At 44.6% G+C, this 17544-nt stretch overlaps 1 protein-coding gene across 5 annotated transcripts in view; it reads right to left on the reverse strand.

Annotated features, from left to right (window-relative positions):
• The window catches only part of CORO2B (coronin 2B), a 129519-nt gene that overhangs the window by 49603 nt on the left and 62372 nt on the right, over positions 1-17544 (reverse strand). For all 5 annotated transcript variants that reach the window (XM_044979509.1, XM_044979506.1, XM_044979510.1 and 2 more), the window contains one exon: positions 12857-13057. In XM_044979509.1, coding sequence (XP_044835444.1) covers positions 12857-13057 — 201 coding nt within the window. The remainder of the gene's footprint in view (positions 1-12856; positions 13058-17544) is intronic.

Raw genomic sequence — 17544 nt, forward strand, 5'->3', positions numbered from 1 at the left:
TCCAGAGCGGTCAGTGGTGCACTGTGGGATACCGCCCGGAGGCCAATACTGTCGATTTGCGGCCACACTAAACCTAATCCGATATGGTAATACCGATACTAGCGCTACTCCTCTCGTTAGGGAGGAGTACAGAAACCGGTTTAAAGAGCCCTTTATATCGATATAAAGGGCCTCTCAGTGTGGACGGGTGTGGCGTTAAATCGGTTTTACGCTCCTAAAACCGGTTTAAACGCCTAGTGTAGACCAGGCCAAAGTCTATGTTAGTGTCAGACAATTGCTTGAAGTTTAGCGTGCACTTTGTAACAGTCAGATAAAATTACAGGCCACTGGCACTGCTTATTAAACATTTCTACTGTAACAGCGAATGCCACAAGCCCACCCCCAAGCGGGGTTCTTGACAATCCCTGTCCCAATGAGCAGCATTGTTCAAGGGCTTGTCTACACTAGATTTGCTCCATAACCTTTCTTTCCTATTCCCAACATTTGCAACTCAATTGGAGGGAGCGCTAGAGCAGACTACCCACTGGCTGGTTAAACCATTGGTGGGGCCTGTCTCTGCAAGAGCCCCTACCATTGCAGATGCTGGTGGGACTGCATCTGGGACAGCAAGGGTGGAGTTTGTCCAGTGGAGACAGCCTGGCCTGTTTCCCCTGGCACGCCCACTGGGAATCTTCACTTTTGTTGGTTTGAACAAGATTCTTGGATTTTAGTTTTGCCTTTATTAAAGATTTTTTTTCTTTTCATGCTCTCAATCCTTTGCCTGGAATTACAGGCAGATAAAGATTTTCCAATAGCATAAACTAAATGTCTTTTCTCCCTTAAAGAGCTCATGGAACAAAAATGCCACCCTATTATAGAGCTAGCAATATATCAGTCACACAGTTCTTCCACAAAGCCTTTTCTAAATCACTGCAAGAGTCCTACCCTCCCCGGGTCTGGGAGCTGCACCCCCTGAACGACATATCATCTGAACTCTTTAGCAGGCCTCAGACCGGCACGCACACTCCTGTGCCTGTCTACTTTTATATAAAGCACAACAGCAAAAGACCTAAGTACTGACAGAGCGTATTCTTTCCCAGCTGTGCCGAAACAAGCATCTATTGTTAGCCGCAGTAAGGCAGCGAAAAGATGAACCATTGAGACGATCATCAGGCCAGTCCCGTGAAATGTCATGCCCACAGCTACACCGCGTTGTTCTGCTTCAGCCTGGCGTAGCCAATTCATCCCCACCCATTGGAAATGCCATTCAGTGCCATGACACCGTCAGATTACTTGTGGTCATGACACCATGTGACTAACAGCCACAGGACTCTGGGGAAGAGCTGGTTTCTAACTCTTCGGAGTTTCACACAAAAAAGCTTTTAGAAACAACTGTTCTCCGTGGGGAAGATACAGAGTGGCCCATTATGCCTGACTTCCATTCTCCCCGTCTGTCCTTCCAAGGATGTTAACACAGGGTACAGTCTCCTCTGTGTGCATGTGCAGTGCTCATTATTGGTAATAGGAGTTAAGTACGCACAGACAGAAGAATATAAACACCTCCCTATTTCAGTTAATAGCTGCAGGCAAGGTATTTTCCATTCTTCTGCTTCCACACAATGGGCTACTTTTTATAGGGAGCGGAATGGGGCAGGGCAAAGTATCAACTGCATTTCATTGTTGTCTCCCTTGATTTGACATTTTTTATTCCTGGATATTCATGTGGGTCACAGCAGAAATCCATTGGATGCACTTTGATGTTGTATACAATCATTAATACACATTAACATTGGATTTGATGGTAGGAGAGATGCAAGACTTTGCATGTTGTAAACAGCTTAAGTTTTTAATGCTTTATTCTGCTTCTTGTTGCTCTCTTTGCCTGGGGGCACAGGAATCTAGTGGATTAGGCGTAAGAGTGGGAGACCCGAGACCTAGGTTCTAGCTCCATGCGTTATTCTGCAACACTTTGGGCTTTTCTACACCCGCAGCACATCAGAGGCGCAGCCACTCTGTTACAGCTGGGCCACTGCAGCGCTCGCCGAAGGTGCTGCCTACACTGACAGGGAGCTTCTCCCACTGGCGAAGGTACTCCACCTCCCCGAGAGTGGTACCTATGTCGACGGGAGAAGCCCTCCTGATGGCATAGTACTGTCTACACCATAGGTCAATATAACTGTGTTGCTCAGAGGTGTGGATTTTCCACACCCCCTGAGCGAAGTAGTTATACCGACATAAGTTTATAGTGTAGAACAGTGGTTCTCAAAGCTGGTTCGTTACTTGTTCAGGGAAAGCCCTGGCAGGCCGGGCTGTTTACCTGCTGTGTCCATAGGTCTGGCCAGTCGTGGCTCCCACTGGCCGCGGTTCGCTGTCCCAGGCCAATGGGGGCTGCAGGAAGCAGCAGCCAGTACGTCCCTCGGCCCGCGCCCCTTCCCTCCACCCCCATTGGCCTGCAGCGGCGAACCGCAGCTACTGGGAGCTGTGATTGGCCGAACCTGCGGACGTGGCAGGTAAACAAACCGGCCCGGACCGCCAGGGGCTTTCCCTGAACTAGTGGCGGACCGGCTTTGAGAACCACTGGTGTAGACCAAAGCTTAGTCACGAGGGCCAGGTTTCTGAAGGTGTTTAAACACCTAGCTCCCAAATCAAATGGGATTTAGGTGCCTAAATACGTTTAAAAATCTGGCCCTTAGACTTTCTCAGCCTCAGTTCTGAGTCAGCAAATACACATGGTGATACTTATTACTCTTTGCTGTGTGGCTGACGTGATGTGTTTGTGAAGGACCATCTGTGTTTGCTCTGATCAGCCAGTTTTAGGGGTCAGAAAGCAGGACTGTCTGGCTAGCAGCCCATGTTCTGTCTGTATTAGGTGTCTCCGAGAATTGCCTATCACCATCTCTTGCTTTTCTGGGTATTAGTGACCTGAGCTTCCTGGAATATATTGTAAGGTTTGGTCAACTTTCACAGTCCTTGCAAGTTTAGATCAAACTAAAGTGCTTCAGAGTTTAAAAATCTAAATGGAACACAAACAACCTCCCCAAAAAATCCTGCTTTATATACATAAACATTCTTGTTCCTAACTTCAGAATGTGCACACCAATCTCCTGCCTTAGGTCTGAAGGAAATCTACAAAACCAGACAAGTTTGAGACAGATTAGTTCAGCTATTGAGGATTTATGGCTGCGCAAAAAACATTTTTCCTAACAAATGCAGGAAAGTTGGGTTATTTCACAATGCACGTGTTACAGGAGTGCGCTGTGTCTTTATATGTAAATAGTTCATAAGACCAGGTTGTGTGGTGTGTTGTTGTAGCTGTGCCAGTCCCGGGATATTAGAGAGACAAGGTGGGGGAGGTAATATCTTTTATTGGACCAACACTACCTTGCCCACCTTGTCTCTCTAATAAGACGAGGTGACAGTAGATGGTGCCCGTGAAGGTGGAACGTAACGTGTTAAAGGACCAGCAATAAATGTGCTGTGCATTGCCAATGGCTTTCTCTGCACAGATCTTCCCATCCTGCCAGAAGGAAGACAGAACATTGCACTAGTTCTTCCTTGTGGCTGACACGTTGGTAAGAGGTGCACCACTGTAGCACTTAAGTGAAGCTGCTCCTACACTGACAAGAGAGCTTCTCCCATCTGCATAGTTAATCCACCCCAGCGAGAGGCAGTAGCTGTGTCGATGGGAAGAGCTCTCCCGCCGACATAGCCGTGTCTACCCTGGGGGTTAGGTCGGTGTAACTACGCTGCTCAGGGCAGTGGATTTTTCACACTCCTGAGCAATGTAGTTATACCAACATAGGGCTGTAGTGTAGACCTGGCCTGAGTTCCTGCAGCAATGGCTGTGAGCAATATTCTACTCCCTGGTGGGATGCAAATTCACGGGACTGTCTGAAGACTGGAGCTTCTGCAGGGCCTCAAGGACAAACCGAGGTGGTTGCAAGACTGGACAGAGAAAGCAGGGCAATTAACCTGAGTGGCTGCCCTGAATGCAGCAACTGGGAAGGACTGAATCACAATGTGCTCCAAGTTTCAAACCTATCCACCTCTGACTGGAGACTGAGCATGCCTCAGGTTTGCTAAAATGATGAGATTGTGAAAGAGGGGTTGAAACGGAGGTTGCTATGTAGCCTGAACTCTAAAATGCACAGGTTTCCACCACCCTTTCCTAACAAAAGCAGGAACAGATGAAAACATTTCAGTGAAACATTACAAATGTTGCCACCACTTTTGATTCTGTCACAAGTCGTGGGACCTTTGGCTTTTCTCTTAGCACCCCAGCTTCTGGGGTCACCGGGTTTTATGAGAATCTCAGCTTTCATTTTAAAAACATTTTCCTAGCCCTCATGGTTGCGGAGAAAACTTGAGCCAAGTGCCCCCTACAGGCTCAAAAAGCCAGAAGGTAAAAAAACCTCAATTTTATTATTCGTAAAATCGCAGGATTTTAAAGCTAATCCTGTGACTTTGGGGGCCTGTTTCTTGATTTGTGAGCAATGCTAACTTAAGCACATGCTTAACTGTAAATACTCAAGTCAACGGGAGTTAAGCATATGCCTCAGTGCTTTGCTGAAGTGGGACTTAAGTCATTTTTTAAAAATATTGGTAAAATGAACACTACTCGTTTAGCCCTAAAAAGCAATCTGCCAGAGAAAGCTCGAGACTTCCTGAAAGAGCTCAAGGAGTCAAGCCGAAGCAGGTCACAGCCAAACCACTCATTCAGAATCTTTATTAGAAGTTGTCCATTACTGGCCCACTCTCAACCGGAATCTAAACATATCCCTTGAAACAGTTATTCCTTAGTGGATTGTGAAGAAGTCAGCTGCATTACTCATTATACCAACAGCGCTTAAACCTGTTTAATATCCAACACATCCATATCTCACTTAACAAACATGCTACGGCACTGGGGAAAATAATGGTATTTTAGTTGCAAGAGTGCCAATCACAAAGTCTGACACGTAGCATAAATAAGTTCCCCACCCCCAAAAAAAAACAAAACAAAAAAACCTCCAACTCCGATGTTTCACTTTTGTGCAGATAGTAAAAATGGAACCCTTCACACAGCCTTCCTATAATTTGAACCATTTAATTTCCACCCCGTTACTTGTCCTACTTACTGGTAAGGTTGCAAATACTTTTTATTTTTTTGGAAGAAGGAGAGATACAGCATGAAATAAAGACAAATCTCCTTAGGTTACTACCAGTATTAAAGGTTAGGTTCTGTAAATAAGCTCCCCCAAAAAACACACAAACAGGTTTGACAGTCCAGCAGAGGGCAGTGGCACACAAACCCTATGTTACACAACACAGAGAAATAAGGTGAGCTCAAGAAAACGGGGGAGGGGAGGAGGAGGGAGTTGTTTGTGTGTTTTTAAAAAGAAAGATTTCCAGGATTTTATCATGCAATAAAAGGAGTAATTGGCATTACTTTAATACGATTGCCACGTAATAAGAGAGAATTTATTTGAAAATGTTAAAGATGCATCTAAACATGTGATATCTTTTCAAATTAAATACAGTGTGTATATATATACAGAGAGAGAGAGAGAGAGCAGCCAGTGTCTTGAATACGTCTAGGTGCAAATGAAATAACAGTGCATGCGTCTTCACGGCACAGAGAAAATAGGTCCATTATATTAACAAGACTGTGGTCCAAACTGCAATTTATTGCAAAGACTGTGCCTGGAAGTGAAAATGAACCAAAGTGCATTTCTAGACATTGCTTTTAGATAGCAAACGACTGGCTCATTTTCCTGAATTGTTTTCATGTGGAGAGTTCCCCACCCAATTCCTCTGGACTGCAGTCATGGCTACAATAAGCTTTGTCTGCCCGTGTTTATTCTGCTCCTGCTAACAGAGACAGCGATAGGGCTATTGCTGAGTCAGGGCACACAGACGTTCTCCATATCTCTCCTCTTTAATGGAAGTAATTTGTCTGGATGGTATTCTTGTGTCAGTGCCTGGTCGATAATGTGGATGATTGGGCAGCCTTTCTGCTTAGTTTTTCTTTTCCTTTTCGCTCCAGCACCAGAGATCATGGGCGCTCCCATGCCCACTCTGGAAAAAAAAAGGCAGCACAAGTTTTATAGTGGTGGGACAGCCCGATTCTGTAGGGTCCACAACACTGCAATCCTCATCGGTTTGATGATGCAGCAATGTGGAGAGGTGTGAGGATGCAAAATGGGATGTAGGAGCCGGGGGAGACGGGGCGGTTGGGTTTAAGAGACAGATGGAAGGACATGGCAACATGAGGAGAAGATAGATCACAGGAAGGAGATATCTACTGAAAGAAAATGTAATCCTGTGTTATTGCTTTCCAATGTAAACAGCCCTCTAGAAGCAGCTAAACATTCACATTCTTATGACACAAACACTCAAGAGTGCAAATAGATTTGTCTAGTCTACATGAAAAATTATGTAAATGTATTTATTGAGTCCTCCAAGGTCTTAGCCTGACCGTCTACAGTTAAACTATTAGGCTACCTCTCCCCCGCTCTTAGTTATGTCCTGTCAGAAGATCTAAGAGTTTTTATTTTAGGCAGCAGCAAATTTTGAACTTGGCCACTACGAAGGTTGCAAACGTTTGACAAGGAAGTCTGGATCTCTTTACAAGCTTAGTTTCTTTTGGTTTCCATTTGTTAGATGAGTTTGATCAGGGCTTTTGAGATGGAAGTCACAGGAAGCGAGCGGAGAGACCGATGGGGGAGACCCCAAGGATGGGTTTCTGAAAAGGAAAGAGTGATTCCTTCTGAGGAGGGGCAAAGGGGCCATGGAGACCCACTGATGATTACCAAGGAGAGGATGGAGGGCAATAGAATGGGATGCTGCAACTACAGAAGGGATCTGGGGCCACGTATTTTGTGCTAAGTAAGAAGTTGAAGTGCAGTTTTTGACTGAACACGCAGCATTTAATCCCAATTTGGATGGGCACCGAAGAGCGCCATCCTACCCACCAAGACAGAAGAGCAATTCTAGCCAACTATGATAGTACTCGGGTGGTCAGAATAATTTTAGCTGGATAGTAGGGAAACCCTGGATAGGGCGTGAGTAGTGCCTTCCATTTCTGGTTCCGTGTGAGGCTGGGAGAAGCCAAGGCTCCTGCACTGCTACGTAACACAATCTGTAGCAAAGACAAGACTGGTCCAAAAATGGTGTTTCATGAAAAAAAATTTAAATGACAAATTCCTTTTTGGCCACCCTGCCAAAATACCATCAGAAATTTTTCATCAAAACAAAACATTCAATTTGAATCTGAGCAGTTTTTTTTGTTTGTTTTCAGGGTTTCGGTTTTGATTTTCCTTTGTCTTGACTTCTTTGGTGCATTTGGCCACACCCTCTTCAGAGAGCTGGCAAGTCTTTTGCAGATATTCTACACTGGACCTTTTCTGTGCTTCAAGTTGGTTTGGTGAGTACGAAACAGGTGGGCTTGACTCATGCTTAGAACATGAAGGCAGGTTTTATAGCAAGTTACTGTGATTTCTGGTATGCAATAATGGGAACATATGGCCCAAAGTATGCAAATGTACTGTAGCTTTAAAAACATTTTCTAATGCAGAACAGTGCACAAGAACGAAAAGAAAAAGAAAGTTAGGAGCAAATTAAATCCTGGAGTAGATCTGCCGTATCTAGGTTACCTTGATTATGTTTCACTAAATATGGATGAACATTAATTAGCAGGCTGCTTATTTCCAGAAAAAAAATGGTTTCCTCTTAATGAACTAATCAGATTCTATTTTTAAAAATGATGAAATTATAACACTGCAACAAGGAGTCCGTATGCAGTTTTCAACATTTCACCAAGCTCTATTCTGATAAGAATGAATGAAATGATTGTCTTGATATTTAATATTCATGAGGACTTCTAAATCTTTGGTGATGATTCCTCCAGGTATTGACTGCAACTAATTTAGTGTACTGTCTGTTCCTAATCCATTGATCCCATGTTGGATTTACCAGAAATAAGAAGTGATGTGTTAGCCACAAAGGGTTAACAGCTACAGGTTCACAGCTGCTCAACATTATTGGAGTATGGTTGGCATATTCATAATTATAGGCTAAAAAGATTCAGTAGCTGAAACGCTGAATAGAACAGGAAAATACATTAGTCTCCATCTCTGGCCTAACACTGTTTAGCTACAGCTACTTGTTTTTAGAATATTAATAAGATTCAAGCTGTGCACTGTAATTAAAATGATGATTACAGTTCCCTCCATCTGCAATTGATTCTACGCAAGAAATTAAAGACAAATTCACAAGAGACCTGGAAAGTTTACTGGAGAAAATATTTTTTTTTAAAAACAGACTGATAGGCTTAGGGAAGTAGTGATGCAAGAATTCAGATGTGATCTGTTCTTACAGCCGGCCGCAATATTCAGGTACCACTACCTCCCAATGGCTGGCTGGCCAGGAAGCTTTCTATCCTTGTACAATATACCCAGCTGAGTGTTATGTTCATTATGCCAAAAGCCAGAAACCTTCACCCAGTTTATTTAATCAAATCATGCCTAAGTACTTGGGACAAACTGAAAGCTGGGGTAAAATGATGTGAATTGAGTTAATCCAAGACTGAAAGTAGCTCTTAGCATCAAGCTAAAGAGGTGTTCAATCAACATTCATGATCCTGAGCTGCTCTCATTTACAAGGACAAGTAGATTTTGGAACCTGTCCACCCTGAAGCTTATTGATCATGCAGCAAGAATCCTGTAGGGTTTCCGTATAATGAATCTTCTGACTTTGTAGGAACTGCAGGCATTATAAAATGGCATTATACCATCTGTAGGAACTGCAGGCATTAAAAGCATACATTAAGTATAGATATCTCCCCCCCATACCTCCCTTCTTTTGCATTTCAGTTCAAATCTGTCACAAGTCTGTTTACTGATATTAAAGGCAAAACCCTGCCTCTCCAGTAGAAGTTGCACTAGGTGTTGTGGATAGGAAAGCAGAACCGGGGACTGGCAGCGTGTTTGTCACAAGAACCATCCTAATGATGCAAGACAGGATGCCTCAGAGCACTGCAGAGTAGGCAAGTCACACCGGACAGCAACATGTCCATCCTCACTCCTTAATAAAGAGTAACACATCCCTGCTCAGTATATGCTGGAGCTGAAAGCACGCAAGGTAGCATCTTGCTGGGCACCTACCATTCCTCCACCTGGAGTACCATGTCCCTGGGGGCTGAAACACAATGGTAAAAATAACAAGGAGTCCAGTGGTACCTTAAAGACAAACAAATTTATTTGGGCATAAGCTTTCATGGGTAAAAAACCACTTCTTCAGATGCAAGTGAGATTTTTTACCCACGAAAGCTCATGCCCAAATAAGTCTGTTAGTCTTTAAGGTACCACCGGCCTCCTTGTTGTTTTTGTGGATACAGACTAACACGGCTCCCTCCTGATACTGGTAAAAATGTTACCAAGTCTCCTTCACCCTGGGCACTTGATTTAGTCCGGTGCATATTAGGTCAAGGTTGAGCTACTGTTCTGATGGAAGCAAAGCAAAGCAAACAAGATTCAAGTGTAAGATTTATTAAGTCTCTTCACGGTAATTGAAAGTTGGGCTGTTCATGTCACTAGCAAACTACTACCTGTCAATGCTGCACATGCAAAAGTGTAAGAAACTGCATTCCAACCAAAAGGTAATATTTAGTGAGTTTAGCTGCGAAGTTGCAGCCATACAATAAATTCTTCCAAGAGGCACAGCAAAGGCTGAGAGCAGTGAGTCAGCCACAGCAATGGCTGTTCAACCAGAAATGACCACTGGTGACAGATATTACTTTTTACACAACATAGTATATTCCCATCCGTTCATTTCTGAAGAATCTGCTGAATGGCCAGGAGTTTAAAATTGCACGAAGTAGTTTATTTTCAAACTTATGTGAACAGCTGAAGCAAGGCTCAGGGGGGGAGATAAAGTGCAAGGTTATCTGCAGAAAAAAGGTGAATACTCCAATAGGTTAATTATTTATTAAATGTAGGAGCCATTCTTCACACATATAAAAGTGCTTTTACATAGATAACGGCCAGCTATACACCACATAGCAATACAATTAAGGGGAAAACAAAAAGCATGGATTGGATTTGCTTTTAAGCAAGCCATAGCTTGCCAGTCATTAGCTTACAATGTGTAATGGGTAGATCGGTACCAAAAGTGGCCATGTTGTACATCAGATCACTATAAGCTGAACATTCAAACACTGTGCACTATAAATACTCCTGCAGGTTGATTGCTCATAAGGTTCTAAGGGTAGGTGATAAAAACTTAAAATAAATCTTCAATTTAAGTGGGAGCTGTCAGAGCACAAAATAAAGGCTTAACCAGTGTGATGTGAAAGTGACAAGCAGAACGTGGAACAGATTGGAGAAGGCGAGAAGAAGCTATCGGGAGGATGACAAACAGAGTGTTATAAAGTCACAGTAATCGCTCCACCAGACTATGCTGTGAAGATTTGGCAGCAGGAATAATGAAGCTAAGTAGTTAAAGTCATCAAGACCTTGTGACAGACCTAGGGACAGTTGAAAGGAACACTCAAAACTGTAACCAAAGTTTCCACTACAGAGACTCTGGGTCAATTTTTCCTCTCCATTAAATCTATAAGAAGGATTCAACACTATCTGAATAGGAGCTGAGTCCATGAGGAGTTGGGATCCTTCAGACTGAGAAAGGGAACCTCAGTTTTGTCCATGGAAGAGACAGACGAGATTGATGTCCATCCAATTGCCCAGCTGTGACTGATTCAGGGCACCAGTTTAAAAGGGCCAATTAAATTTTCAGAACTGTCATTTACAGAAACCCACGGAAAAGGCTTGATTGTCTGAATTTCATAGAGAAGAGGAAAAGGAATAAAGATATAGTGTAGCTCTTAAATTTTATATCAGTTTTATTGCTCTCTAAACTCAAAGAGCACATCCAAAGAAACCTATTGAGTTTAGAAGAACGGCAGAGGCTACCTAACAAGGTACTGCCCTGTGGCAGTACTTCCTAGTGTGCCTGACACGGCCCATAGAGCCTTGTGAACTGGGCACTGCAGCTGCAAGGCACATGGGGTTAAGGGAATGCGGGTGAGAAAAAGGAGCAGCTGGGTTGCCAGATGTTCGACCAGGTGTTTGACCAGAACGCCCGGTTGAAAAGGGACCTTGGCGGCTCTGGTCACCACCGCTGACCAGGCTGATAAAAGTTCGGTTGGCGTGGGGCTGGCAGGCTCCCTACCTGGCTCTGTGCGGTTCCCCGGAAGCAACGACATGTCCCTTGGGGCCTAGGTGGAGGGATGGCCACGGGGGCTCTCTGTGCTGCCCTCACCCCGCCCCAAGCGCTGGCTCCGCAGCTCCCATTGGCCGGGAACCATGGCCAATGGGAGCTGCAGGGGCGGCGCCTGCGTGTAGAGGCAGCATACAGAGCAGCCTGGCCACGCCTCCGCCTAGGAGCCGAGGGACATGTCGCAACTTCCGGGGAGCCCCCTGAGGTAAGCACCACCTGGAGCCTGCACCCCGCACCTCCTCCCACATTGCAACACCCTGCACCAGCCCTGAGCCCCCTCCCACACCTAAACTCCCTCTCAGAACCTGAACCCCCATCTGCACCTCAATCTCCTGCCCCAGCTCAGAACCCCCTCCTACACTCTGAACCTCTCAGCCCCAGCCTGGAGCACCCCCTTGCACCCCAAACCCATCATTCCTGGCTCCACCCCAGAGCTCACACCCCCAGCCAGAGCCCTCACCCCTCTCCGCACCCCAACTCCCTGCCCCAGCCTGGATCCCCCTCCCGCACCCTGAACCCCTCATTTCTGACCCCACCCTAAAGCCCACACCTCCAGCCCAGAGCCCACACCCCTCCCATACCACAACCCCCTGCCTCACTACGGAGCCCCTCCCACACTCCGAACCCATCACCCCAGAGCCCCCTCTTTTGCCCCAAACCCCTCATCCCCAGCCGAGAGCCTATACTCCTTCCCACACCCCAACCCCCTGCCTCAGCCCAGAGCCCCCTCCCACGCGCTGAACCCCTGGGCCCCAGCCACCAGCCCAGAGCCCCCCCTGCACTCCCTATCCCCAGCCCCACCCCAGAGCCTGCATCCCCAGCCGATGCCCTCAACACCTACCACACCCCAACCCCCTGCCCCAGCCCAGTGAATATGAGCGAGTGAGTGAGGGTGGGGGAGAGCGAGCAACAGAGGAAGAGGGGGATGGTATGAGCATGGGCGGAGCCTCGGGGAAGAGGCGGGGCAGGGGGCGGGGCAACAGTGTTCAGTTTTGTGCAATTAGAAAGATCTGGTCAAAGTGACAACAGTCAACAGTGTACCTGTGACATGACAGGGGTCAGTAGCCACCAGCTCCAGTGGCTAATGTTACATCCACCACTCCACATTACCAGGCACAACACTGCTGAGAGATTTCGGAAAGACACATTTCCTGGCGTGGCTCCTATGTAGCGGCATTAGCAGCAGCTCCATCGGAAAAGTGCTAGGCTTTAGGGCCAAATCCATTGGGTTGTTGCTGAGGCAATCGCCTGTCTACTTCAGTGGATCATTTGCCCGTTATTAGTAAGGACTAAGTAATGCTTGATGAAGACCTCAGCATTGCGATCTTAATGCAGATATGGACTAAAAGATACAAAGGGCCATTATAGTGAAGACCTGTTTGCATACAAATGTTTTATTTATTCCTAAATGATATGGAAGAAAGATACAATTCATTAAACCTGCTTTAAAGTCTCACTTCCCTAAACAAGAAAGCCACAATTAAAAAGAAAAAAATACCAGAGATTTCAGCCTGTCACAATGGTATTAAAGAGATTCCTGGGACAGAACGTGTGTTTTAACAGCTGTGTTTTAAGATTACCACTGAACTTCAATCAGGTTTGTTAAGGAAAAATTACTTACTTGTTCCAGTGGAATGACAAGAAAGGACCCTCCGCCAGCACTCTCCGTTACTATGGCGAGGAACTTGGCATTAACAGCACAGAAGTGGTTGTCATGAACATTCTTGGTAATTGGAATCCCATCAAAGCAGTGCTCTCGGTTCGCCACTTTCCCATAGACATTTCGAAACTTTGAACTGCGATACTGCGGACGCCATGACATCTGTGGAGCAAATGTACGAAGATTTTTACAATAGTCCAGTCTTCATATGGAAAGAGAAACAAATGCCACAAATGACTTCTACACTTAACCTGCATGGTCACAGGAAAAAAACCATTGAGTAGTTTAAGTCCTCCCTCCTTGTCATTAGGAGATAATGTGGTTTAAGCCAGACCCTGGTTACAAATCACCAACCACTCTGGATAGGTTCAGATCCTTTGGTGAACTTTGCAGTTCAGATGTATCTCTAAATGAAGGGCAAAAATTTAAATCCAGAGTTGTAGTTGGGAAATTTCTCTCTCTCCTTCTACAGAGATCTAGGAAAAGAACTTGCAAGGGTTGTTGGGAAATTGTTCCAAAGATTTATTTTAAAACAAAGGAAGCAAAGCTTGGAACATTTGGATTGTCATCTGAAGATTAAAAGAAAGCTGGGTAGCTAACCAGCAGGCGATCCATACTTTGTGTTAACGAGCTGTCTCATTTGCCTACTTTTTGCAAATGTACAGAGAACTATTCCCAAGCTAACGACAACGCTAAAAAAAAGCCGAGAGCAGCAATTAATCAAAGCCTGAATACAAATACAATAGTTTTGCATAGTATCTCTCCTCAAAGTACTCAGTGAAACGATGAACAGCCATCTTTCTACTTTCAAAATACATATTCCTTGTAGAAAAGTGAACATGCCTGGAAGTCAGTGGACATTTGGTATACCAAAGAACTGAAAGATAGGGATCTATGACATAGAATTAAAGATTCCAGGGTCTTGACATCTACCCTGTCTAGGATAAAAAAGAGTTAAAGGCAGTTTCCAGGCATCCCCCACCTGTCCTTGGCTCTTCCTGTTAATTTTAAAACTAGTCTTTTTTTCTCATTTTTCCCCATTTGTGTGAAGGACCTACAACTAACAATGCAGGGGAAGCCATTAAACTGACTATATTCAAGGTGCTGTTAAGTGAATAAAGTCCACAAACTGGAAAAAAGTCAATTTCTGTCTAGTCCCATGTATTACTTCCAAAAGTAGATTTTTGAAAAGTCACTTTTCAAGCTACATGCTTAACTGGAATGTATAGTATGCTACTTTACATACATGCAACACAACTCCGTTAGCATTGCTGGAACATTTACCTCAATCATCCACACAGATGCTATAACTGTGTGCACCAGAGAAGATTCCAGAGACCTATTTGCATAGTTTCCCAAAAAGAGTGCATACAATCATGCTGAACGTTGCAAACCAGTGTCAGTTGCAAACCAGTGTCACTGTGCACTCATTTTTGCTTGTTCCCACTGTTGTTTAGAATTTGTGATATGCACAAAAAGAAGAAAAATAAAATATGGTCCGACCTGTGCAAACATTGCTACATTAGTAGGGTTTGTGTGCGTAGTTATTTTCCTAAGTTGATTAAAGAAAAAGTCCTTATGGGAGCACAAGTGCTGGTACCACAATAAAGCCTTATACTATAAGGAGTTAAGGCATTTTAAACACTGAGAAAAGCATGAGCACTTCCCACTGTAAAGTGCTTGAAGCACTTAAACCTCTATCACACACTGACAATTTCATACTTAGGGACTCAAAGCAGTTTATATTCTCCAGGACAGACTAGCATCTACTGACAAATGAATTTAAGTGAGCACTTAAACAGAGAGACACGTGCAATTGGAGTCTTTCGTTTGGCAAAGCGAGGCTGTTTTTAAGATGGGACCCTTCCACACACTTCCTACCTTGGCATAACTCACATGAATGATCTGTTCCGTAACATTAGCTACATATCTGTAGCATTCGCTGCCAAGCAAACACTATAATTACTAGAAGTGTATAATACCAGCCCATACTACTCCGTTCTTAGCCAAAGAAAACCAAGCCAGATTCTGTAGGAGACTCATCCAATCACAGCACCAAAATTATAGGTGCTTTATTCACCTTTTGGTAATAGATAGTGTACAGTTAGTGTGAGATTTTGCTTTCCTTCATCCTGGTTTTTCCACAGAAAATAAGAAGTCTCTGCTTTTCTTCTGGTCAACATAAGAACAGCCAGACTGGGTCAGACCAAAGGTCCATCTAGCCCAGTATCCAGTCTTCCAACAGTGGCCAATGCCAGGTGCCCCAGAAGGAATGAAGAGAACAGGGAATCATCAAGTGATCCATCCCATCGCCCATTTCCAGCTTCTGGCAAACAGAGGCCGGGGACACCATCCCTGCCCATCCTGGCTAGTAGCCATTGTTGGACCTGTCCTCCATGAACGTATCTAATTATCTTTTGAACCTTGTTATAGTGTAGTGAGTATTTTGTATGTAAGCTGTTTAGAGGTGTCTTTTATAATTGGGACTCAAAAAAAAAAAGAGTGAGATGAACGTTCTTGTTTTCAGGATTTCAATATCGTTAGATTTCTGGTTTCATGTCCCTGTTATTTTTCCCCCCACAGAAAGGTAGCCAAGCCTCTGCTCTGGTCCAACCATAATGAGAGGAAGCCATAAGCCCGAGTGCACATTTCACTGGAGAGTTCAAGCATTCCTCTCCTTCATCCTCAGTAAGTATTTCCTGTAAACAATGTCAAGTAGCTCCAACGCTTCTGTGCTGCACAGAGCCAGGAAGTGAAATATCTGGAAATTGCTTCACATTGTTTTGTTGAGAAGAACGGCACTGTGTGGTACAATGATCACTGCTACTGTCAGCTCCCTGACACAGGGGATTCTCCTGACTGAACTTTTTTCTGGATGAATGTTTGTTTTGGGGGCAGAGGAGTAACAGTGGTGCCTTAAACAGCTAATCTTTTCACGTGGGAGACTCGACAAAGTCTGACACGTCAAGCCAGCATCGCCTGGGAGAATTGTGGGGGTGAAGCTTTCTGGGAGGAAGGAAGTGCCTCCCAAATAGACCTCCAAGATTTAAAGGCCACCAGCCCACTCAGCTGCAGAGCCCATTCTGATGCGGACTGAGTTTCAGAACAGGAAGAGATATGTTAGAAATGGGTGACAGTCAGAATGCTTGGGGAGGGAGGCTCCCAGATGAGTTAGGACAGACCAAGACAAGGGGAAAAACCCACTTAAAGGTGTTTGCGGTCCCCCCCAAAATTGCTAGGATCAGAAGGTTTATAAAATTAGAGGGTTTTTTTAATGCTAGGGAAAAATACACTACAAGTTACATTTGCATAGCATTTTAGCTCCTATCAACACGAGGAATGTCAAGAACCACTGATGACATGATTTCTAGCTCTCTCCTCCCTCTCAAGTTGTTAAAACCAAGTATGCTGACCTGGTGCAGGATACCCATAGGTTTCCCAAAGGAGAGGAGAGCAATAGTTCTGTGCTTTAGCCCAAATTCCCATGCCAGCGTGTTCTCCAAGTTCTCAGGCAGGGATACTTGGGCAGACGTGAAGGCAGTTATGGGGTGAAATCCTGGCCCCACTGAAATCAAAAGTAAAACTCCCACTGACTTCAAGAAGGCCAGGATTTCAACCCTGGTGTTCCATACTATCAGTGTAGATGCAGGACTGGAAACCTGGAGTTTCTGACTCTGCCCCTGCTGGATGACCTTGCGCAAGTCACTTCATCTCCCTGGGCCTCAGGTTTTCTCCCCTCTGTACATAGCCGTTAGTCATAGGGCTGTGTTTGTAAATCACATAGCACAATAGGGTCCTGGGGCTGCTAGGTGCTACAGGAACAACAAAATAATAGCAGCTAAAAGTGTACTAGAAGCAAGAGAAACTAGCCAATGTGCCCATAACAGCAATACCATTTTGAAACACAGTTTTTCAGCAGTATATGTGGCAGCTGCCTGTGGACTCCTTTCAAACAAGATTTATTTGATTTATCTTAAGTCAGGTATTTACAGGGTTTCTGAGGAAAATTGGATGCGTTTTCTTTCACATCAAGCTATTGTTATTAGTATGTGAAAGATGGCAGTGAAACAGCTCCCGGGGCCCTCCCTGCCTTCTTCCTCATGCGAGTAACCCTGACTCTGTGTGTGTAAGCTAGAGGGGCAGGATCAGGGCTGAGGGTCCAACAGTCTCCGACCTGGGGGAGTCACTCTTTTTACACGTTATACTCAATTCTATCAACTTGTTCAGCTTGTTTCTGGTTGGTTTGGTTTGCTATCACGAGCTACGTGTTCTGGGCAACAAAGTTATTCTGAAGAGGTAATACATGAGTGAGTGCTGTTGACTTTAATTTTAAAGTGTGCACATCACAAAATCTTTCATTAGTGAACGCTAACGTCTTGCATTTTATTTCTCCACTTATTGGACTCCACTTACTGTGAAGTACAAGCGTACCTTCTGCAGCTGTTTTGGAATTCAGAGTGCGATTCTCCTCTTACACCATTGCTGCTCCCACGGAAGGCCAATGGAGTTATCTCCAATTTGCATGAGCAAAGAATCAGACCCAAATCGTTTTGATCTGAGCTGCTATTCTTGCAGAAAAACAAATTTAATTGTAAGTCAGCTATTGTAAATCCTTTACAGGAGCATTGTACTGTAGTTGATTTGTGATA

This window comes from Mauremys mutica, chromosome 11, assembly GCF_020497125.1.
Source record: "Mauremys mutica isolate MM-2020 ecotype Southern chromosome 11, ASM2049712v1, whole genome shotgun sequence".
Classification (NCBI taxonomy): domain Eukaryota; kingdom Metazoa; phylum Chordata; order Testudines; family Geoemydidae; genus Mauremys; species Mauremys mutica.